The sequence below is a fragment of the Corvus hawaiiensis genome, chromosome 2, assembly GCF_020740725.1.
Source record: "Corvus hawaiiensis isolate bCorHaw1 chromosome 2, bCorHaw1.pri.cur, whole genome shotgun sequence".
Lineage (NCBI taxonomy): Eukaryota > Metazoa > Chordata > Aves > Passeriformes > Corvidae > Corvus > Corvus hawaiiensis.
The window spans coordinates 106,001,933-106,026,961 of NC_063214.1; the positions used below are offsets into that span (position 1 = coordinate 106,001,933).

A 25,029-nucleotide genomic window follows, 5' to 3' on the forward strand; every position below is an offset into this window, starting at 1 on the left:
GGCACCCTTTTCACCCTGCCAAAAGAAATGTGTGATGAACATAGAATCCCTGGACCCAAAAAACCGGGCTCAGGTATTGCCCCTCACTTGCCTTTGAACTCACAGCACTTGTGAAGGGCCAGTCTGATGAGCACAGTGCCACGTCCCCCCATCCCCACCCCGGTCCCACTCCCATGTCCTGGCTCAGGAGCTGGTCTGAGCACATCAGAGCAAATGCCTTGTTCTACACAAAAACATCCAACATCTGAGGCATTGCTTTGCATGAAAAGAACTGTTATGTGCATGGAGAAATACTTTTTTCCTGTTAGAGGCTCGTTACGGTAGCAACTAGAATAAGCAGAGGTGCAATAAAAGGATTTAGTAGGAAGCATGTTGTATAGGAACATATTTTTGTTTTGTAGACATGACTCACTGTGTATACATGTACACACACGTGAGGAAATATTTTAATGCACTCTACACTATTAATCAAATGTTTACCAAGACAAATAAATAAATGTGGACAAAAACAATTCCGAAACTGAGATGTATTGCAGGTATTTGAACAGTCTCTGCAATCTAGGCAGCAAGACAGGATTACTTTATTTCATTCTGCTGCTGTACTCCTCCTGTAGCCATTCTGATTAATGGTTAGTTCCTACATTGAAGATCGCTTCAGAATTACTTTCAGTTGGTCCTTTAGCACTACGAAGGGTGTCTTGAGACTGCAAACCCAAAGAGCTTCACACAAATGACAAACAGTGAGAAAATCTGACTTAATTGTTGGACTGAATTTACAAAAAACAATAACCAGTATTTACTACATTCGATATTTGACTTTGGGGTAACAGAGAACTTACTGTTTCAGTAATTTAAACCATTTTTAGAAGCCAATTTTAAAGGACTTGATATCCCATCTTTGAAAGTCATTCACCAAGCTGATTCCCAGGTACCTCTTTACTCTTACTAGGCAACCCAGTCTGGGTTCAAAACTATTGGATACATTATCTGCTTGAATGTTTAATCTCTGCCTATGAAAACAAAAGTGATGTATTCATTTCTAAAGACAGCTTAAATTAACCTGCTGTATATATGCACATCAAAAGGAGCGAACTGAAAAACGTACAGATGTATGAAGGACTGTCAGGTTACTGGAACATCTGTAACTTTAAAAAAATCTTAAAACAATGTGAATACAATCAGTTTCGTGGTAAATTCATGTGCATTGCTTCAATAGTGAACACGTGAACTTTTTTGTACCTTAGGGGGAAACACTGAAGAAGTTGGGAAGAGAGGAGAAGAGCCAAGCACTCTTTCCCTGCTGCCAGAAGGCAAATGGAACTGAGTGTGAGACGCAGCATCACCACTTCTCCCTGCTGTAAAACACCACAAATCAGTTCTTCCCCTCAGAATTGCACAGGACCGGTGTCAAAGTACATCGAAGGCACACGACACCCAGCAGGAACAAACTCAGAGGACATGACTGGATTCCCTGATCAGAGCTGCTGAATTCCAGCCAGGATGGCTGATTTTCCCCAATTTGTCTTGCTGGCAAGAAGCAAGACAAATGATTTTTTCCAGCAGAGAGGGGAGGAGGCCAGGAGAAGAAGCAGTGTGATAAACACCCCAGCTCACAGCTCACAGGGAGAGCACCGTGCACTTGATATATATGTGCACAGCAACGTGGATGTGTGCCAAATGTATCCAGCTGAAGGCCCACGTGCTTATCCATTTGTACATGCACAAAGTGCTGCACATAAGCAATCAGTTGCTACACATCTATAAATCTTTTCCCAAAGCCAGCACATTTTTTAAATAAGCCAGGTGGACATGCAAGACTACACCAGGTGTTAGCAGGAAGATAACTTTGCTCCAAATTAATGGTATTTTTAAATACTGTCTTAAAAAGCACTGCAACTTTTCAGTTTACAAATGGGGTATATCTGCATAATCTAAAAAGACAGACAGACATTCTGCCACTCTGTATCTTTTAATAAATCTATATGCATGGATAACTTTCTGTTCCCATTTTGGCCAGATACATAGCACTGTTTAAGCATGTCTGCATTTGTTTACCACTGATTAATCAGTCAGGCATCAGTTTGTTTGAACAAATTACAATCTTCATGCACATATGCAAGGTATGTTTTTAACTGACTACTTTGTGAGGCGTTAGACTTTTAAGTAGCTCCTCTTTTATAGCATCTTTTTTTTCCTAACTACTGTGGAGCTACAGATCATAGCCATGCAAAATTTCATGCACGATCTGCATTCCAGAAATATCACTGAACTAGTGCAAAGAATTATTTCTCTTATTGCACCAAATGTATTTGTCTGCCTGGTTGAAAATAAGAGTATCTCTGTAATTTTTTTCAATGCTTTTGGTCTACAGAAGCTAATGTATTATCTGTACATACATATTTTAAAATACATCAAATTTTGGACTACCAAACAAATCAGGAGAGGACTGAAATTTCAAGGAAGCATATGACTTGGTAAAATAAACAAACCCCTTCCATCTTCTCCATGTGATTAGCAATGTACTTTTTCTGCTCCTTTTGATGTCTTTGAAATGGAAAATCCCAGGGAAGTAAAATATTGATAGCTATTGTATAAGTTAATTAACAGCTATGGCTAAACTTAACCTCAGTTTTCAAATTTGACAAATTAACAGTTTTAAACTCTGAGGAAGTTAATCTTTAGTCTTAAATAGTTGTGTCGAACTCTTATGAGGAAAGAGTCAATGTGTGACTGTCAGCATTAGTCACTCATGGAAATGTACCTGGCGAACTCCAGACCCAGTTGTGCACAGCGCTGCACGGTTCCCTGGGTGCAGTGGAAATTACAAACACTGCAGATCTTTACCAGAAGGTTTTGGGGAAACAGGGCATTGGATGAGGGCTGCCACCACTGTCATCACTGTAACAGTGCAGAAGTGACTTGGTTGTCTCCAAGTTTTTATCAGTGCTCACAGAAGCAGACAGTGTGTGAGAAATCATTTAGCTCTCGAGACAGTCATGTAGCTGGGGGAAGGATGCACTCTCCAGCATTCCCATGTATCGCCTTGGAAAGGGCACTTTGCAGTGGAAAGCACCAAGGACAGCCCACAGTGGGGATGGCACTGAGACTGAGAACACAGAGACCTCCAGCATAGAGGGGGTGGGAGGATGGTGCTGCTGCCGCCACTTCATCATCAAACAACAAACAACAGCCCTGAAGTATCAATGAAAACTGACCCGTCCCAAGCCCACACCTCCTGGATGTCTCCTACTTAGCATGTATTTTCTGGGTCCAACAAATCCAGGCTAGTGATTGACTGCCATTTCCCTCGTGTTCTCTTATGTCCATTTGCATCAACCATGAAAAAAAAAAAAATGTACAATTCCATGCGGGAAAGTGCCACTCTTCTCCTGGAGCATATGGCAAATATTATGGTGAGGACAACTTTTACATAATCTGTATGTTTATAAAATGTATCTTTCTTTTTTCCACGGAGGGCTTGGGCATACTACAAAGAGAGTGAACCCTTCTTATCTGCTTGTGTCAGTCTACAATGGCAGAAAATACAAGAAATGGAAACCAGAAGAGCCACAGTGAAAGGAAGTTCAAATGTGTGCCAAACAGAGTCACTGCACTTCGACTCAGAGCTGCTCTACTGTGCATGCACAGTTCTGTGCAGACATCTGGAAAGGCACAGAGAGATTTAGAGTGCAACGTGGTATGTAACTCATGGTATGTAACTAGAAGTTGTAAGATAAAAGTTTCTCTGTTCTGGGCTATTCCATGAAGTATAATCTGTGCATCCAATACTGACCTTCTCATGATGGGGTTCACATGGCAGTAGACCATGCAGGAGTACTTTTCTTTACAAAATATGGAAAAGTAAGTTCCACAACCTGAAGGTTGACACAAAAATAAACTCTGCTTGTGAAGGCCCACAGTCTATAATTCCAGTGTAAGGACTAACAGCTACTGACTGGAATGCAATATTACTTTGGATATGTGAATGGCTCTTGCCTGGAATGGCCATATTTTTTTCTTTCTGACACTGTATTAATTAAATTGTATGGAAGTCTGCACCTGGACGTGAAGATCAAGTTGCTGTATGTGTATAAATTAATAGGAATAAACAAAATGGAGAAAAACACAACTATTGTATTCCTGCTTTGAAGAGAATGACTGCTTTTTCCAGAATCATTATGGATATCTGTAATAGCTGTTATATTTTGTGTTTTCTTAAAATGAAATCCTACTTTTCATTGCTGAAATAGATAAGCTTAAGATGGTGCCTTCCCTAAGAACATTGGAAAAATACCATGATGAAATGTAGCATACCAAAGAAAGAAATGATTGAATTTCTCAATTTAGACCTATAAATAGTTTAAAGGAAGGTTAATATTATGGCACTTCCTCTCTTGAAGGGAGGATGAAAGTTATAGTTATAGTTTCCTAATGAAATAAGATTACAAAACACATTTGGCTGTTTTTTTCAAAACTTTCACAGGTGTCATGGCTCATCAGCTGTTAAATGCACAATACTGCCATCTTCTGTATCCAAGAAACAGCAAATTATGTGTTATTTTACATGTATGTTCTGCACAAGAACAGTGAAAGTACTACTGATGACAACTCCTTCATTTTAAAAGAGAGTCTAGGATCTGGCACACGGTTAAGTAACAGCAGAGAGGTCACGGTCTGAATATTCATTGGTCAAGTGGCAAATGTAACTGCTGACTGTAGCAGTCACATGCTCGCTTTGAATAACTTCACTGAGCTTCAGCCTAAGAGGATACTCATTATGCTGTTAACGAACAGCACAGTCAATTAGTCGGATTTTGATGGAGCCTGCTGTGGTGTGCTTCACCGTCAGCAGCTCTGGCTGTTTATGCAGCGTAGTACCTCTAGGATACAGGAAATAAGCTCACACATTGTGGTTTAGGAGAATAATTTAGACCTTAATCAACAATGTACATTATTAATAACTATGCAAAACATGCCCAAATGAAAGCTACAAATACACTGCCTCCGAAGGCTGCAATCTAGCACTCGTGTCACAGAGGAATTGATTACTGACAACTTGCATATTTCCATCCATCATACCATGAGGGTCTGTGTGGAGTAGTTTCCTGCCATGAAATGCGTTTATAATCAGGTCAGGTACTATGCCTCAGAGACGATGATGGGAATACATCAGCAGTGTGAGCTAAATTGATCTATGTACCACTCCGGTGTGTTGCTGCTACTGCTGCTGCTGCACTGGAACTGTGACTTCCCTCAACTCTGAGAGGCTGTGGGCCAGGGCAGCCATGCTCACAGCAGCCAAGGGACACACTAGTAACTCACCTCATGGCAGGCACCGAAAGCCCCGTTCCCACACACAATTCCCAACACAACCAAGACAGCTCCCAGAGCACAGGCTGTGGGCAGCCAGTCACTGCCCGGAGCATCACTCAGGCACTGCCATGAGCAGCAACACCCCAGGCGAGCTGAGACTGCACAGGCACCCAGTTACCCAGCAGGGCTGAGGACATTACACAGAATCAGGAAAGGCCGAGGGAACTGGGCCTGTTCACCCCTGAGAAGAGACAACTGAGAGACCTCATCAACACATTCGAATATCAAAAGCGGGGTGCCAGAGGATGGATCCAGGGGTGGACCATATTCAGAGGGTGCCGAGCAACAGGACAAGAGGCAATGGGCAGAAACTGATGCAAAGAAGTTCCACTTGAACATGAGGAAGAACTTCTTTACTGTGCGTGACCGAGCACTGGAACAGATTGCCCAGACAGGGTGTGGAGTCTCCCTCACTGGAGATATTCAGGAACCGTCTGGACACAGCCCTGTGCCCTCTGATGGCCCTGCCTGAGCACGGAAGTTGGAGCAGATGATCCACTGTGGTTCCTTCCAACCTGGCCAATTCTGCGATTCTGTGACAAAAGAGCGTTCAGTGCACTCCCTCGCTTTTGGTCTTTGAGAGAGTTCGGTAAATGGGACTCCCCAGTGCCGCCTTTCCGTGCCCTCGGTGCCTCGGCAGCGCTCCGGACGGAGCGGCCACACGAGACCCCCCCCCCACCACGCGAACGCGGCGCGCGCGCAACCCGCGAGCGGCTGCCGGAACCGATTGCGCGCCCTTCCGCCGCGGGGTCACGTGACGTCCCGTCGGCACCGCAAGATGGCGGCGCCCATGTTGGTGCCCGAGCCCCCCCTGGGGAAGCCGAGGTGAGGCCGCGGCCGGGCCGGGGCCGGGACCCCCCGGGGCAAGGGGAAGGGCCCGCGGGTCCCTGCGGAGAGTCGCCGCCTCGTCCTGGCTGGGACCGCCCGAGCGCACGGCGGCCGCGGCTGAGGCCGCCCCGTGGCCCGGCCCGGCAGTGGCGCAGCTCCGCGCGGCCGGGGCCCGGTGGGGCGAGGGGAGCCGGGCTCGGAGGTTCGCGGGACGGGAGCGCGGCCGCCCTGGGGGCGGCGAACGGGCCCGGAGGCAGTGGAGCCGCGGGCGGGGGGCGCTGCCGGTCCCGCCCCCGGCCGGAACCGGGGGGAGCGGGGCCGCTGTGCTTGCCCGCCCGAGCTGTGGAGGGGCGGTGCAGCGTCCCGAGCCCGGGAAAGCGGCGGCCGTGGGTGGTGCGGGGAGCGGCGGAGGCCGCGGCGCAGAGCGGCATGTGCGTGCCCGGGCTGAGCCCCGTCCAGCCCCGGCGCGGAGGCTGTGGGCTAGGGCAGCCGTGCTCACAGCGGCGTTCCCCGGTCGGGGTGTCCAGGTGTTTGCCAAGGCCTCGCTGCGGTGTCGTGCGGCTGGAGGGAGAGGCGAACCCCGGCACTGCAGCGACTTGGGCTACGCTGCTCCTCCTCGCGTGCTAGCCTGAGAGTAAGGGGAGTTCCTCCGTCCCTTCCTTGGGTGTCAAGAAAGGGAAGTTCCCAGGGAACTGGGAAGGAGCTTATCGCTTGTCAGCGCCAAGCACCTGCTGAGGGATGCGATCCGTTTCAGGCAGGGACACGAGGTGAGAAGCAGCCGGGCTGGCCGGGTCAGAGGCGGAGGGCACAGGTGGGGACATTGGTCTGTGCGGGCAGGCGCTGCTGCCAGAACACGCACCGTGGTGTCACCTGGGCACGCAGAGGTGTGCAGGTGGTGAGGATGTGAGCAATCCTGAACAGGATTGGAGATGTGGGTGAAGTTCTGAGTTACGCTTGTGGAATCTTTAAAATTATACGCTCCAAAAGGGGAAGGTTTTGATCTCCCGTCAGCATTTGGTGTGGCACAAATAGCAAGAGCTGGAGATCGTCCCTCCCTATTTATCCATTATGAACTGGCTAGGAATAGGAAAAATAGAATGAAACTTGAAAGAAAAGAGCCTGATATGAAAAGGCTTTTAGACATTAGAGGCATTTTAACCATAGTGAAAACATGGTGCTGCCTGTAGGCAGCTCTTCAAAGCTGTCAGACAAGCAAGGAAGAGTCTGGCCAAGCTTCTGTAGCAGAAGAGCAGAGCTGAGCATTGTCTGTGGGGGCTGTGGAGTGTATTTTGTTAGCTGTGCATTGAGACTGCTGCCTGTGGAGAATATCAAAGGAGAAGAGACAGGACTTGAAATTTCATGTCCTGTAAATAAAAGACTAGAATGTGCTGAAAGGTGTGCTAAAATTGTAGGGTAGGAGATCTCCAAGCTTTTCTCCCTGATCTTATCTAGTGACCAAGTTTTAGAAGCTGAGTGAGATTTCATGGAGTTGGTGATGATGTCAAATACTGCACAACTTAAATAGGATTAGACCCCATGTGCGGTGTCTTCTTGCTGCTGCCCACATGCAAGTCTTAACAGCACAGCCACAGATTTACAGATGTCCTTGTCACGTCAGATGCTGCCGTGGAGTTACTGTTTCATATAAGTGCCTGTTAATTGTGCAGTTTGTGGGATTTTTCTATTGCTGAAGGAAATTAAGTGCACATATGACAGTAAAAATTATTTGTTTGGCTGTTTTAACATAAGGAATGTTCTCTCATCTTCAGCCATCAAAAGTACAGAGCTATTCTAAAGAAGGAGAAGAGGAAAAAAAAGCGGCAGGCACTTGCCAAACTAAGGGACTCAGGTAACTGAATTTGGTACTGTCAGTGGAACTAGAAGTGATTGGGAGTTTTTTGTTTCTTTAAAAGATATCCCTTTGTGTATCTTTGTTGGCTGTAGCATCATGTAGATGTTATGTAGATGCACTGAACTTCTCATATGTTTTTTCTCAGAAGCTGCAGAAAAAGATGAATCTGTGTCAGAGGAGGAAGAGGAGGAAGTGGAAGAAGAGGAGGAAGAAGAGGAAGAAAAAAAACTTGAGGCAGAAAGGTGAGAAATCTAGAAAATGGCATATATGCAGTAAACACTTGTAATCAATTCCATTTTGGTACTTTGAGAAGTTTGAATATATTCCATGAAACACAATCTTTATTGAGTATGTCAGGCTACACCGTCCTTTTCTCTAAAGCCTGAATGATTCCTATGGAATTTTCTCCTTTAAAGAAGATTAGATAAGTTGCAGTTATTACTATAGTAACAAAGTTGAGTTGTATTTATGACAGTTGCATCAGTTATGGGTAGTCATTAAGTGGGTGGTCTAAGTGGTGTCTGGTTTCTTTGGTAGACAAAAACTACATGAGCAGTGGTTGCTGAGAGAAGAAAAGGCCCAAGAAGAGTTCAAGCTAAAGAAAGAAAAAGAAGAGGCTGCAAGAAAGCGTCAAGAAGAAGAAGAGGTATAAAGATATAAAAACTTAGAGTTGGGCTTGGCAACAAGGTAGACTTAGTATAATACCTTTTATTATTTTGTGATGGACTCACTTTTCTTGATGCTGTTGTGTTTGGAAGCATAGACTCTACTGTCTTTTGTATAGAAAAGCACAATGGAAAAGAAAAGAAAACAACTCCTAAAATGGTTTTTGTCAGAGATTTAGTTGCTTCTGACTGGATGAAAACTTAATGGTCAAGGAGTTGTAATGCAACATGGTAGTTTTGACTTTGACTGATTGTAAAACCTTGTTCCTTAATTTTTTTTTATTACAAAGAGGAAGATCAAAGAAGAATGGGAAGAGCAGCAAAGAAAAGAGAGAGAAGTGGCACAGCAGAAGCAACAGGAGAAGAAAGAGAGAGAGGTGATTCCTGGTGGTGGGAGGATATACATATTATATATCCTGTGACATGATCAGATGCAACAGTTATGCATGTTGAAGAGGGATTTTGTTATAATTAGCAAATGCATTAGTTAACCCATTCTGTCTTAAGTTACTAAACTATTCTTCAGTGTTAAAGAGCATCCAGGGGGTCCAGATACCCTGAAGTAACTCTTGGTAATGCATCTGGTTGTTCACAGTATGTAATTGTTTACATCAGGTAAATATGAAGGCACTGTGCCAATGCAGGTTCTGATAAGTGCACTTTCTGCATCATGTGTTAAAGATAATCCTTCCTTAATGTCCCAGTTGAACACAGTCAGTGCTGAAGAAAATGCTCAAAGAGGATATGGAATATGGAAGTACATTGCTGCTGTTCCTTAACACAGTTCTTAATCAAAAGATGTGTTACAGCTCTTCTTTACCTGACTCATCCAACAGGACGTATCTTTTTTTCAGAGCTCCTTGGGTGGAATAAAAAATGATATTGAAGATATAAGTCATTGATAACATTTCTGTTAACAATACATTATTCTTAAACTTAATATTCTAAGCTTTAGAAGTTCAGTGACCTGGATATAAGATGTCCTGTACAGTAATGCAGTGTGAGGACTGGTCGTATTGCCACTGAAGAGTGACTGCAGCTTTCTAGGATCTGGTCATTTTAGATTCTCCACAATCACAAAGTTTCCAGTCATTTCACTGGGAGGTGTGTTGTGGCTGTGTCTGGTAGCCATGGCAGGAGAAGAGCCATGAGCAGACAGTTCTGTCTCTCTGCAGTTAATAGTTGGTTGTGCCACTGATTATGTAACAGTTGAATAAGAGATGCCAAAGAACAGCAGTTGTTGTATTTTCTGTCTTACTCCCTCAGGTACTGAGTGTCCATTTCTCTTTTTGCAGAGTAGGGAGAGAAAATGATGCTCGTGTCCTTTATTTAGGGTTGAGATATAGTTTGAAGAGAGTTGAACCATGATAACAGCAAGATTTTATTCCTCCCCTCTGTCCACGTGTCTGGGTTTGCCCAGCCTTCAGTGGGATAACTTGTGTCCCTGAACTAGATGGACGCAGCTTTCTTTTTTGCTTGGTTGTTGGATTCTTTGCTTTTTGTTTTTCTGGGTTATTATTTACTGGGATAGTGAGTTGTTGGCTCATAGAGGGCATTGACAGGCACCCAGAGGGAAACTGATACCCAGCTAAGAGTGGAGTCACCCATTTTAGCAGCAGAAAGTTAATTGGTTTTGCCTGTGTCTTGAAACAGCAGTTTATTCTAATTGTAACAGTGATAAAAGAAAAAAACTAATTTTCCTCCCTAAAATGAAGGAATAGATTTTCTGGTTTGATGGATGGTGGTGGTTTGAGGCTTTTTTGGAGAGGGTGAAGGAGTGGTTTTGGCTTTGGATTTTTGTTTGTGTGGTTTGGGGAGTTTGTTTGTTCTGTTTCATTTTTCTTTATTAGGGTGGATAATATCTGACATCCTTGGTGATCAGTACCAGATGCTGTCTGAGTCCTCATCTTGAATTACATTTTTAATTTTTATTTCCTCTTTTTTAATTTAATTAATTCTCTTTCAAATTAAATCGGTCCTAGCATATTTTCTTGTATTGATTATGTTTAAATGTCTTTTTCCTAGGAATTTCATAGAACAATTTGTTAGAAGTAGTGTCCAGCCAGTTTTGGAGAGTGATACTGTTTTACTCAGCCCGCTTAGGAAGAGGAAGGGAAAGAATATCCTCATTGCTTTCCTGTATTTGGAGAGCTAGATGTGGTTAACTTATGATGTTTAAGTTTCTTAAGAGTTGCATCTCTTGTTTCAACAGAGGCTCACTAAGCATTGTGTTTTTCTGTGTGTTCCATAAAATGTGTAAGTTAAAACATTTAGTGCAACTAAACCATTATGGACTTAACTGTAACCAGGCTATGTACTAGAGCAGGAGACAGATGTAAGCATCGATAGTTCAATGATAGTTTTAAAAAAGAAAATTAAACTTTGACATTGTCTATCATTTAGTTTGGAAAATAATCTACATGAGGGTCTTGTCTGATGTATCCTTTAACAGCTTTGTAGTACATGAATTGCTACAGAGCCAAAGTAAATCTCTTGTTTTTAAAGCAAACCCCATCACACTTTCATTATACATAATCACTGAGCATTGTAAATTAGGTTCTTAACTAAAGAAACCAGATGTTTTGCGTGTCCTCAGGGTTTTCACTAGTCCTGTGTTTGCACCATTTATAGGCAGCTGTGCAGAGGATGCTGGATCAAGCTGAAAGCCAGGTATGCTCAGAGACTTTTTGAAAAAAGAACTGAAAAGTAATTTAATTTCCATCCGGTGTTTGCCTTCTAGCATGTTGTCCATCTGCTCTCGAAAACCTAAGGGCCTGAATAAATTTAATATATAGTGGCTTGCATGAGCTGTAAACAATTATTTACTGGGTGGAACATAATTAAGCATATTTCTGGCTGGTTGGTGGCAGTGCAGTTGTGCATGCTGATGACTGTTCAGGAGGTCTGAGTCAAAATGAACCTGGAAATACTGCTGGGTGCTATTAAAAAACACTATGCATGATGGTTTATTTGTGAATTGTAATTCTAAATAAATCTGTCAGTCCTGGGTGGCCAGATAAACTTGTCTTTTTAAGCAGATGTCAGGCTGTAAATAAGAGGATTCAGTGGTAGAGGAGGGCACAGATCTTTAAGGAAAAGATAAAAAGGTGGGGGAGGGAGAAGCTTGACTGCTTGGATGTCTGGAAGAGCATGGATCTCAAGCTGGCAGTGTGTAGCAAAAAAACCTGCAGTTTTCATTTGAATCTTAGAGATTGCCTTAAAGAATAATATGGCTTTTATCCCTGTCATGTGGTTAAACTTGTGAAGATTCTTGCTCTGTTTAAACCACTGTATGAATCTGAAAAAATGTTTTAACTTAGTTATCCATTGTTTATTGACTGCCATAGCTACATTGGAGTTACATTTGGTTCCAAATCATGTTTAAACAGTTCTTTAGGGAGTCTGTTTCATAAGATGGGTAGGAAAGTGCTCTGAACTGCTGCCTGCCCAGAGCTCAAGATGCATTAGCAGTCATGTCTGTGAAGGAATAGTCAGAAATGTGGTATGTTAGAGATTGCATTAGAGTATCAGTTCAGGGTTCAGTTACTGCTGATATAACAGGGCTGTTCTGGTGATAGAAAATTATGGCTGCAAGTCATGAACAGAACTGGTAGCTAGGTCAAATGCTGCTTGTGAATAAAAAGAGTTCTCAGTTGATTTAAAATGAGAACTTAGGCCAGTCAGCTTTACAGATTATTTGGTTAGAATGAAAATTCCCTTTTTTAAATATGTGTCTGGGTTGTAGTCATTCAAGGCTTGCAACTTGGTAAAGCCATTTTGAATTATAGAAATCTTAATGATCCAAGATGATCAGTGTGGACACTTTTACTTCCAGTTTTAACTACGAATTTAATTTCTTTAAATTCTGGCCTTTAGCAGGTTACTTTTATTTTAGCCTTTTCTATATGCAGTTATATACTTAACAGTGATAATGCTGAGCTTTGGGCTGTTGCAGAGAAAAATAAGTAAATAGTTGTAGCTTTCTCTCTGCCAGGTTATGGTGGTTTTGGCTGGGGTAGAGTTAATTTTTTTCATGGTGGCTAGTATGGGGCTTCGTTTTGGATTTACACTCAAAATAGGGTTGAGAATGTGGAGATGTTTTTGTTATGGCTGAGCAGGGCTTACATAGAGCCAAGGCCTTTTCTGCTTCTCATACTGCCACGCTGGTGAAGAGGCAGAGGGTGCATGGTAGGTTGGGAGGAGACACAGCCAGGACAGGTGACCCCAACTGACCAAAGGGATATTCCAGACCATTGATATCATGCTCAGTATATAAAGGGGGGAGAAGAAGGAGGAAGGGGGGGGAACATTTGGAGTGATTGAGTTTGTCTTCCCAAGTCACCATTACACATGGTGGAGCCCTGCCGTCCTGGAGATGGCTGAACACCTGCCAGCCTGTGGGACACAGTGAATGAATTCCTGGGTTTGCTTTGCTTGTGGGCCTGGCTTTTGCTTTCCCTGTTAAATTGTCTTTATCCCAACCCACGAGTTTTCTTTTACCCTTCCATTGTCTCCCTGATCCCACTGGTGGGGCTGTGAACAAGTGGCTGCACGGGGCTTGGCTGCTGGCTGGGATTAAACCACAACACAGGTGTACAAGGCAGAAAAACAATGCTTTAATTAGGTTCAGCCTGCTTTGTAGAAACACAGTGCTCACAACTGCATGTGAATTTAGTTAGTTTTATTTCTTTACTTGTCTCTAACTTCTGTGTACTTTAATGTTTCTTCCACAGCTGGAGAATGGTGTGAGTTGGCACAACCCAGAGCCCCCAGAGAATCTGGGAACAGAGAAGGACAGAGCGAACTGCCCATTCTATATTAAAACAGGTTCCTGCCGATTTGGAGACAGGTAATCCATTGAATATATACTAGGATAGAAGTGTGTTAGGGAGATGAAAGGGAGGCAACTTAGTTAGGTCATAAGCAAACGGAGGAAAAATTGCCACATAAAATACTTCTGTGGATGTGGATCTGGATTGAGAGCAGAGCATTGCCTGGCTGGAATTGAGCTGTTTATTGTTATGGCATGTTATTGATGGTGCATTCTGGCTGCGTTCTGGTTACACTGGTCAGAATGAGTTTTCCTTAGCTTAAACACCTGCCAGAATGTATATGGTCTGTTATTAGTACAGGTTTGATATGTCATATGTTAGATTTTTTTTATTTTCTAATTTGCATCTGTTCAAATCCCAAATGGACTAAAGTAAATTAAGGTAAATCTGCACAGTTGGGAAAGTTGTCACGTAGCTTCCAGAGTTCTCACTATTTAAATATGCAATACATTCATTCATGATTCTGGTACGCTGACAGGATGCCCTATCTCAGGAGGGAAGTGTAGTAAAAGGCAAGAACAGAGAAGCTCGTCAGGATGATGGGAGATGGGCAACACCCCTGTAGAAGTGGCTGACAAGTCCAGATTCTGCTTTCAAAGAGGGAGATGGAGGAGGGCTGTGGTAGATGAACAGCAAACTCAGGAGTAGGGTGGGAGTGATTATTTGCAGTTTAGTTAGGTGTCTCTGAATGTTTACCAGCTTTGAAAAAGAAAGGACTTTCTCATATGAAACAAATGGCAAACGTGTTGCCAGAGGACGTAGAGGAAGCCAGAAGTATAAATGAGTTTGTGGAGTACATGTTCATCGCCGACCAGAGACAATGATGACCCAAATGCAGCTTCTGGCTGGAAAATCCCTGATTTTTTTTGTGCTAAGGAGAAACAACAGCTTAGCAGAGAAGTACTCTGATATTTATTACATGAATCTTCAGCAAAAACTTCTGAGGTTATTTTACTAACTTGTATCACTGAAACATGTGTGGTCCAGCTATTGTAGTTTTCTTTATCCTAGGAGTAATTTGTTCCAGTGTGATGTATACTGTGGATAATTATAATTCAGCTATATGGAAGCTTCAAGTTCACATCTTTTTTTTCTATTCTTAAATATGTGTTGAATTCCATAATAAAAATTTCACCAGCTATGTCACTGTAGACAGCATTCTTTTTCAAATGTCTAGGTCTTTGTAATCTTCACAGTGTTTTTGTTTCAGTGGTCTTTAATGGAGATAGCCTCCATGGCTTATTTATGGATTGCATAAAATTCAGTTTTGCTTTGAACTTTGCATTTGAACTATGAATAACCCTTGGAAAACAAATACTGAGAAACATACTCTGCCCTTCTTCTTTTAACCCCTGTTGATCTCAGCTACCTCTCTTTCATCTTCTTTCTTTTTCCTCACATACCTGCTTCCTTCATAATCTGGTCATTGTAATGTCTGGTGCTGTCTGTGAGTTGAAGGACTGGTACACCTAGGGTAGGACTGGAAGGATGGGTTGGAAGGAGTTGTGCAAAACTAAGAGCCAGTGTTATCAACAAATAACTGCTGAATCTTGTCTAAGTTCACTATGTCTTGAAGAAGCTAAAACCGGCTGAGTTTGCTACTACCAATTTCCCCAGTAATTCAAAACCTAACGTTTTGCAGTAATGTTGGATTCTTGAGTCATTCATTTTCCTTGGGGTTCCTTTTGTTCTGTCATGTGAATGTATCGTTTTATGTACAGACAGTATTGGTTGGGTTTGTGTTCTATTGAAATTGAACAGCAAAAGGAGGCAGCTTCTAAAATGTAAAAAAATAATAAGCATCAAATTAATTGTCTTCTGGTTTAGTTTTGGGTTTGGAGATTGGATTTTTTTTTGTTGTTTGCTTTTTGAAGTCTAAGGTGTCAACCAGAAGGTGAGAGTCCACTTCTGACTGACTGGGTGCAGAAAAGCTTCCTAGCTGGAGTCTAGGTTGTAGTTGCCCATTTTGAGACCTGACCTCCCTGCAGTTTGTCTGTGCTGTCCAGTGACATAAAGAGACTACTAGTCTGGATGTTCTTCTGATCATGTCATGACAAGGAGAAATGTGTTGGAGAGTGCATGACCCCGTTGCTTGGGGACATATTGCATGGGAATCATAAAGCACAGTGAAATAAACATAGAGAACATCTGTGTTCTTACTGAATCTAAAGGTGTGTAGGGGAGAACTGTATTTCAGCATGTTGGTAAGGTAGCCTGAATATGATGCATGGTGAGGGAGACCTAATACTTTTATGGCTGCCAAGAAGATGCAGATCAAGATAAGACTGACTTAGAAGAACCTTTGTAATTGTTTCATGTGGTTTCTTGGTTTTTTTTGTTTTTGTTAGAGGTGGAAAAATACCAGTCTTGTACTCATCCAGGTGCAGGTCTAAATGTGCCGTTCTTCCCTCACTCCTGCTTTCCATCCCTATATGATGAAAACAACTTCAGTAAAAGTTGTTCAGTTTGCAAAAAGAAGAGCAGGGACTTGCTTTAAAATCACTTTATAGAAAGACTCCTGACAATCTTTTAAGCCCTTCAGAAAATGGGGACACATTAACCCTAGTAGCCTAAAAGAAATTACTTCAGTGCTCATTGTGACACTGATATTGATAGCTTTTGTAGTTGTGGTTTCTTAAGCAAGAACGTGTTTGTTAATGGCATTAAGGAAGCATTAAGGTTATGTACAAACTCACTCCAAAAGATTTGGTTTAGTAATTGTAATATCTTGATCTTCCACTAATGGATTTTCTTTTATAGTAACTGTAAGTGAAAATGGCAAATGTTTGAAGCTTTCACAAGTGTTTTTTCTGCTGAAAGTGCCAATCTTTCCACTTCTCTTTCTTCACTACACCTGTCCAGGTGTTCTCGCAAGCATAACTACCCCACATCTAGCAAGACACTGCTCGTGCGAGGGATGTTCATCACTTTTGGCATGGAGCAGTGCCGGAGAGACGACTATGACACAGATGCCAGTCTCGAGTACAGTGATGAGGAGACCTACCAGCAGTTCTTGGAGTTCTATGAGGACGTGCTCCCTGAATTTCAGAATGTGGGGAAGGTGGTTCAGTTCAAGGTATGCATCCAAGTGTGGTTCATGAGCCTTAAGAGAAGTTCTGTCCAGCATGCCCCAGCCAAAGCCTGTGTACACTAGGGAACTATGCAGCATCCTTACAGCAAACTGCATCTCTCATGTCACCTGTAAACTTGTCACTACTCTTACAGAGCACCATCTTACTCTGGGTGAATCTTCTCTCCCATTCCCCTGAACTGTTACAAAAGCTTGTGCTTCTATATTGCAAGTTATTCACACTGCTCAACAGTCCACTTATTCCATTGTTCTTTCTTTTCTTACCCTGTGCTAAGCCCCAGAGGGTCCACTAAGACTGTTAGACAATATAAATACATCTGAGCTACTGTATTTGGGCCTAAGGAATGAAATAGTGGGGTATGAAATGTATTTGGAGTGTACACCCAAACAATGTCATTTTAGGACTGGCTGAATAAAATAAAATCAGATTACAATGAACTGAAAAGATAGCAGATATTTCAGTAGGATGAATTACAGAAAGGTAAGTTACATAAATCGTCTTGAGATTTGTCATCCATCGTTAGTTTGTGCATTTGGTTTGCTGAATGTTTTGTACTGATTTTTTTCCCATTTATATTATGATTTCTTATGGGGAAAAAGAGGGATCTGTAAATGGAGACCTCAGAGATGACAGATGTGTGTTGACAGTCCCATGTTGCCCCAAAATATGCAGCCTGGATGGTGCAATCTCCTTGTATCAGAATCTATTGCAGCATCCCTTTCTGTTTGCCATTGCTGAGTGTTTTCCTGAAGTCACCAGGAGGCACATAGTGCCTTTTCTCCTTTTGTGTTCATCTACTGACAACTGCCTCAGGACTGAGATAGCATTAGCATTTCAAGCAAGATGAAAAGTAGAAAGAGTGAGTTTTCAATAGTTGCATTATGAGCTTCATAGGTAAGAAACCTTCACTTGTTTGGAGGAGTGGAGTATCCCCTCCGTATTTTGACTCATGGGATATTAGCAGGCTGTCCTCTACTAGAACACAGGATGCAGATTTCCTATGGAGCATGGCTTGAAAAGCCTTATCAGCAAAGTCAGGTCCTTGGCTTTGTAGTGGCATTCTGTGCAGCCGTGCTAAGCTGCACCTGCTTGGGTCCCTGTGACTGTTAGTGTGGCATTTCGTGGCTTCTGAGACAATTGTGCAACAGCAAAGTGATTCTCATGGACATTTTAACTACATTAGAGATGCTACGGAATGACATGTTGGCTGCAGGGATCTTAACTGTGACTGAGCTGAGACTCTGTGACCGTTTAGAATCAGATTATACACACCTGTCTTTCAGCTGATTTCCTTTTCCAGTGTAGTCCAAGGTTTTGTTTTGGCTGTTTTTTCTGGGAAGCTGCTCCAGAATCTGGAAGATCCTGATAAAACACTACCCTAGAAGACTAGGGTTCTTCTCCTACCCAGAAATGGCTATGGCAAAATCATTCTCACTTGTTCTTGTCTTGACATTGTTTATCTCAAATAGTTTGACTCCTTACCCTGTAATACTTAATTGTACAACTGCTTGTTATTGTGGCTGAAGCCCTTTCCTGATCCAGCATACAAAGAGGTATTCCCTGAGGGTCAGCCAGGGTTCAGGGATGAAAGGAGCCACTAATCTAGTTTGCTGCGAATATTGGACAAGGCCTGCAGGCAACAGAGGCTGGAATTGCAGTTCTGCCCTGGAGAACTGGGTTCCACCTGCTTGGACCTGCCCATCTCAGAATCTTTTGTAACAAGCAGCAAGCTTTTTCAAAGGTAATTTTTATATTTTTGAGAGCTTTAGATATACTTTGAATGCTAAATCATTACAAAAAAAGGTTTTTCAGAACTGTACAGTGAAGGATGGTGTCTTCAGCTTTTCGAACCCAGTTCACGGGATGCTGTGAAGATACACTCCTCTAGAGTCGCTTACTGTAATGAATCCCTCATTTCCACTTGAGGATACTACTAACTGTTGTCAGAGCAGGATATGGATGTTGCATAGTAGGGTTGGCCCAGACAAGTGCAAGACAATGGAGTACAAGCTGTCTTGTGGACTAAGTGAAGCCAAGGTCCCAGATTTAATCAAAGCATAGTGCTGGAAACAGTCAAACGTAAGCCAGAAAGGCTTTTTTTCTGGGTTTTTTTTTTTTTGTTGTTTTTTGGTTAACACTGTATTCAGAAGAAAATCATCTCTAAATTGATATGGATGAACTGTCATAAATGAGAATTGCCCATCTCAGAATGTGTGAGCTGCTGTACAGCATAAACCTTCCACTGCCCTAACTTCCTGTTTCCATCCCCTCAGGTCAGTTGCAACTATGAACCTCACCTGCGAGGAAATGTGTACGTCCAGTACCAGTCGTAAGTACTCGCAGTCTTACCAAGCGTTAGAACTGAACTCCAGAGCTGAGTCACGAATGAGAAGTGTTTGTACTGTCCATCCACTTCATTCTCATAGTGTAATGGGAGCCCAAAATTGGTGTCTGAAATAACTGCGTGATGGTAATGCTGTCTGTTGTTTTTACTTTTTAAAGGGAGAAGGACTGTCAGGCAGCTCTGGCTCTGTTCAGTGGACGATGGTATGCAGGCAGACAGCTTCATTGTGAATTCTGTCCTGTGACGAGGTGGAAAACTGCCATATGTGGTGAGTCTTGGAAAAGAGAATATGTGTTATTGAAAGAGTACTCACTCATGGAAGTGAAAAAGAGGGATTAGTCTGTAGCTTTCAGATCTGCCTAATGTTGTATTCATTTCTGTTTGGAAGACAAAAGTGCTAACTTGCTTGTGTAGATCCAGGAAAGAAAGGGAGTACTACACCATGTCATGTAAGTGTCTGAATTGTTCTAGTGGATTTACCATGGTCTAGAAATGAAGGTTTGGATTATAACTTTAGAAATAATAATCTTAGGGTGAAACTACAGGAAGTGCTAATTTATCTGTTGAGAAGCAACAGCAGTTTCTGGACTATCAACGGTTCTTAGCAGTAACTATAATATTTGACTTACCTAGATTTACCTTCTTACATTAAGGTATGAAAAATGAAGTTTGTTCTAAACTAAAACCAAATCTTCATAGCTGTTAAAAAGCTAATTCCAAGAAAAGTACACAGTGAAAATTAATCTTGTGTGAATTAAATTGATAGGTGGTCAGATGCATGTTCTTCTGTTTGGAGAAGCAAAAATTCCGATAATTAAGTTTCTTCCAGTAGGTACATAATGAAGAAAGAGATTTAACAGGTCTGGTTCATAAAAAAGCAAACCCTAATCTGTTGCAGGCTTATTTGAAAGGCAGAAGTGTCCGAGAGGGAAACACTGCAACTTTCTTCATGTATTCAAAAATCCAAACAATGAGTTTTGGGAGGCCAATAGAGACATACGTATTTCTCCTGAACGGACTCATCAGTTGTCTAAAAACTCTGAGAGGAGAAACAGATCGAGCCATCGTGACGACTATTACAGCCGGTCCAGGAGAAGGGGCAGCCCCAGCCCCGACCATTCCTACCGGAGAAACGGAGAGTCTGAGAGAAAAAAGAATCGCCGCAAAAACAAGAGGCGGCGCCGGTCGGGGAGGTCGAGAAGTCGAGAAAGGAGGAGGTCTCACAGCAGGGGCAGGAAGAGGAGAGGCCGCAGTCGCAGCAGGAGTCACAGTCGGACACGCAGCAGGAGCAGAAGCAGGAGTTCCTCTCGATCCAGGAGCAGGGGTAAAAAGAGATCAAGCAGCAGAGGAAAAAATAGTGAAACTCCCAAAACAAAGTGAGAATTATTTTCAGAAATCACTAATTGATAAAAATAGAGCTGACAAAGAAATCTTTCCAATAGGGCACCAGATATATTTGAATTTCAAATAAAGTGTTCTTGCACATTAAAATGTTTCTTCCTAATAAAGGAACATAGTTTACTGTGTGCGAAGCTTGAGAAAATTAAAAGTTTTACATCCTATAGAAGGTGTGAATGTCAAGTACTCTAGCTCCTCTGTCCCTCTGAACTGCTGCAACACCTGGATGCACACTGAGTACAAATAGAGAAGTGAAGCCTCTTTGGTATATGCTTATTTCTGTTATGTGTGTGTTAAGTGTTTACTGTCCCTGTAAGGAGTTAGTACAGATCAGCCAGTGTGCAGTAAATTCACACCCCAGCACACTGCAGATCCAGGTCTGTGTAGATGACTGCCATTTGTATTTTTCATCTGTTTATGGGAAATCTCTTTCTAGACAAAGAAAATCTAATCGTTTTATGAGTTGGAGAAAAGGGATCTCAAAGACATCACTGTTTGATGGTACAATACTTGGCCAGTAGGAGCTTTTTGGTCATGAGTGTTGGATTTTTCTCTGCCCTCACTGAGCTGCTGAGCTGATTGTAGGGATTGCAGTAGACTAAAACCAAGTAGCAAGTACACAGAGAAACAATCAGTTTATTCAGTACCTTAATCCCCAAATAAGAGTGGAGACCACGGAACTGTAATCCTCGAGTGAGGTTAGAAATACTTTGCATACCTCTTGGTTGCACACCATTTGTAGGTGAAAACAACCTGCCTAACCTGTGCTGGAGGGGTGGAAAGTGTCCATGTGGGAACCAAAGATGTGATTGTGAAGGCTCAATCAAGATGGCTGCAGAGTGGCTGAAGAAACTGAAGGGTTTATACATGAAAGAATACTTTTATGTTTTTGGGAGAGGAGGACTTGACTTAGAGCCTTTTAAAGTTTATTTTACGAACAGTTTAAGGCACTTTACTGCCTTGCTTTCCTACAGCCAAGGTGAAGAGTAGGGTACATAAAAATGAAATTACTGGGACAAAACCCTTTTGAAATGACAGCTATATTAGCTAAGTACCTGCAGTTAGATAAATCCTTACCAGTATTTTTTCACTTTTATTTAAAAGATTTGTGCTGCTAGATGTACTGTATTTCACATGGCTTATCTTCAGGTTTTTAACTTGGGCACCTCAGTGTCCTCAGACACTTGGAGAGAGTTTGTGGCACTGAAGGTGCAAGTGCCCTAATGGTCTGTAGAGATAACTCCCTTTAGCCTCTCCAAAGAACTGGGCTCCTGCCTTTAGAGAATCAATCAGACCCCATGTTAGAAGCCTAAAGCAGGCATGAAGTGCTCCCAAATAGGAATTCATTACAACTCCCAACACTGTAACATAAACTCCCTTAGAAAATCTGGGTATCTGACTTTTACCAGTAGCATTCCTCACAGCAAGAATGTTTTTCCCCAGGATAGTTAAGATTGAGTGAACATTGCTTCTGGATATTATATATATATATTTTTGCTTTTCTAAATGCATACTGCACCTAGCATGCTGATTATACATTTTTCCTTCTTTCTTCATGTGTAACTTGTCCAATATGGAGTAATCCAACAAAAGTGATGTTCAGTTCAAACCCGACTTTCACTATATATTGTCATAACTGTAGGCAGAGCTGTAGCTTAGTTAATTTGATTAAATGTTTTAGTTATTAACAGATGTAGGAGTTGCAATTTAATAGCGTAACTTTTGAAATAATAACTTTTTTGAAAGGTATATTTCAAAGGATAGACAGCACTAAGTTTTTGATTCCATTTGAGAAATTTGTGACCGCCAGTTTCTTACAATGTACCTTTTCTCACTACACCTTAGCAACCAATTTTCCCTAAGGTTTCTTATTTTTTTCATAGATGCTCAGTTATCTCGCTGGGTCACTGGCACAGCATGTAGCAAACTGTGGTTCAGTTCGCCACCAGCAGGCTGGTAACATCTTCCATTCCCTGGGGCTGCCCTGCTTCCCACAGCTGTGGTGTGAGAGCTGACTTGTGCCCGTGCAGGTGCTGTGCATCCCGCGTCACAGGGCCGGACGGCACGGAGCATTATCCCAGCAAAATTGGCTGTCACGAAAAGTGCTGGAGGAGGTGGTGGGAACCTGTGACCAGTCAGGTGAAATAAGCAAACCAGGCCTCCGTGGGATTACAAACTAAGTGCCCAGTAACACCAATGTGAGAATGGGTAATTAGGCTCCTTGTCCCCACAGTTTTGTAACAGGATCTGGGAAGCCGAGTGGCTGTATTAAAAAAACAAACAAAAAAAAAAAAAAAAATCAAAAAACCAAACTTGCTCAGAAATGCATGTAAAAATTAAAATATACTTTATTTCTGCTACTACAATGGCTGAAGCTTCAGCTTGTTTTTCTTGAGGTCTGGACCCAAACGTGCTGGCTGTATCTGTGCAGTGTAGGACTGGTAGCTGTGATTGCCCTTCACTTTCACACACTGTTTATTACACAGAATTTGAGTGCTGTAGATCTGACATTTAGCTTGCATTTGTTAGCATGAAACCTGGGATTCTACCAGTTTCCTAACTTCGGAGTTTGTATTTTTCAGTATTCTCTGCTTCATAACCTTAAGTAGTGTTATATGCATGGTTTTGTGTTTCCTTATTATTATCTGAGTGAGCTATTTTATTCTGGAGAGACAAACAGCCTAGAAGTTTTTTAATGTAAAGATTAATTATTTTCTTTCTCAAAGGGAAGAAACCCCAGAAGAACACAGAAAGCATTTAAATTTGTAAGGAATAGCCTGTTCCTATTGCGTGTTATTCCACATAGTCACAGAAAAGGACCTTGTAAAGTGAATTAATAGGGGCCAAGTTTTGTTTTGACTTTAATGACTACTTAAAAGCAGCAGCTTTCAAAATACTGTTTTTCAGTTGTGAATTCTGCAGGGATCACAAAGGTGCTTTGGAGTAATTCTGGCATTTACACAGAGGTTCAGGGTGGCAGTGCCAGAGCCTGCCAGATGCCCCATTTCAGTCACGGTGGGGAGCAGGTGCTGCTCCTGCCCTTCAGTGGAGGAGGAACTGCCCAGCCAGGCAGCAACACTACCTTGTTCAGCAGCACAAGGGGAATAGTGGCAGTGCAGTGGGAACCCCTGTAGGCATGGGCACTGCTGCTGCTCAGCAGAATTAAGGCATCAGGGAACTGGGCTTGCCCCCTTGCAGCAGAGTGCCTTCCCTCCAACTATAGCTGGTGGCCACTTCTGTGGGATTTCATTCCCTGTCTGCCTGTCCAGAGTAGCCAACCCCCACCAGGGGTGGAGGAGGGGTGGCACATGTCTGTGTGTTGAATGCAAGGCATTTCTTAGGGACACCCAACAAGGCCTTCCCTCTCTGCCCTAGCCCTTATGTACGGGGTACATTGTCCAAAATGCATCCCAAGTGACTCCTCTCCCAGTTTTATGCCCTGTGATGGCAGCATGGCTGTTTTGCATCCGGTTTTGTATTAGCACGTTCAGTCTATCGGAAACTGCCCTCAGGTTTACCAGTGACATTCCTGTGCACTAAATAACTTGGTTTTTTCTAAAGACATGCAAGAGCCTGCTAAAAGATGCTATTGCTTCCTGTCCTGGATCAGCACTTCTTACAAAACATGAAACATGGACGTCTATGGTAGTTAATAACCTAAAAGCTTCATTTACTTTCTTACATCATCCAAAGAGTGCAGCTCATTTTGCTTTCACTGTAAGCTTGCAATTAAAATAAACCCCAATTATTCCACATATACTCCTGCTCAGCACTGATGTATCAGGTGAATTCAGTATCTATGGCTGAAAACCAAAACTGATGTGACACGGACAGGGAATACTTTGTCGAGCCATGGGACAGACTGCAAAGCAAGCTGGACAACCATAACCCATGGTACGTGGGAACTTGACAGAGGCAGCCACAGGGTGACCATCATTGTGGCCTTACCCCAAAAGGAACAGCAGATGTTTAGGAAGGTCGCTTTGAGTTGAAGACTTAAGTCAGTGAAGTTGAAGACACTCAAGACAACAATCAACTTGCCTGAACAATCCAGAAGTTCTCACTTATTATTTAGCTCCCCTCCCCCCACCAAACCCTTCCCCACAAGACCAGAAATTCAAAAACCAGAATTTCATTTCAAATTAATTTCAGAAATGCCCAAAGATGGTAATTTTTCCCCATGCTTTTGCTGATAACATCAAGCAGCAGTTCAGTTCTTTTAGAAAGGTGGAGAACAGATTCATCTGACATATTTTTGGTTGAGACCAGGATTGTAAACGTTGTATTGACTTGCTCAGAATTCTATGAAAATAACTGAATATTCAGTCTGTATTATCCAGAAATCTCTCCCAACATGTGGTTTAATTTTCAAATGAAGTGGTACTACCCCATCAATTTAACATCCACTTAAATAGATTTCATGTTTAATGTGGCAAGCTTTCCAAAAACTTGCTAATTTATTGCTTTCTCTACAATTTAAATGGATGTAAATAACTAAACTTGGACACAGTATTCTCAACATTTTTTAATGAAGTGCTCAAGAACAGGTTAAGCACTGTAATAAAATACCCTTTTTTTAAGCCAGCACTGAGTGGCCTCTTCTTTCCTCTGCAAATACAGGCACTAATTACATATAAACACAGCA

General features: G+C 42.4%; 1 protein-coding gene across 1 annotated transcript; it reads left to right on the plus strand.

Annotated features, from left to right (window-relative positions):
- Window positions 1-6,121: 6,121 nt before the first annotated feature.
- ZRSR2 (zinc finger CCCH-type, RNA binding motif and serine/arginine rich 2) lies at window positions 6,122-24,968 on the plus strand. Its single transcript, XM_048286880.1, has 11 exons — window positions 6,122-6,198; window positions 7,971-8,050; window positions 8,199-8,295; window positions 8,591-8,699; window positions 9,009-9,095; window positions 11,350-11,388; window positions 13,452-13,567; window positions 16,413-16,626; window positions 18,916-18,971; window positions 19,145-19,254; window positions 19,885-24,968. The coding sequence occupies exons 1-11, from the start codon at window positions 6,152-6,154 to the stop codon at window positions 20,364-20,366; spliced, it is 1,437 nt and encodes a 478-aa protein (XP_048142837.1). The 5' UTR covers window positions 6,122-6,151; the 3' UTR covers window positions 20,367-24,968.
- The last annotated feature ends 61 nt before the right edge of the window (window positions 24,969-25,029 follow it).

Excerpts from the sequence above, each read along its gene's own strand:
- ZRSR2 (XM_048286880.1), top strand. The coding sequence starts at position 6,152 with ATGGCGGCGCCCATGTTGGTGCCCGAGCCCCCCCTGGGGAAGCCGAG. Across the intron at positions 11,389-13,451 it reads TGGATCAAGCTGAAAGCCAG|CTGGAGAATGGTGTGAGTTG; the intron begins GTATGCTCAGAG and ends TTTCTTCCACAG. Across the intron at positions 18,972-19,144 it reads GTGTACGTCCAGTACCAGTC|GGAGAAGGACTGTCAGGCAG; the intron begins GTAAGTACTCGC and ends TACTTTTTAAAG.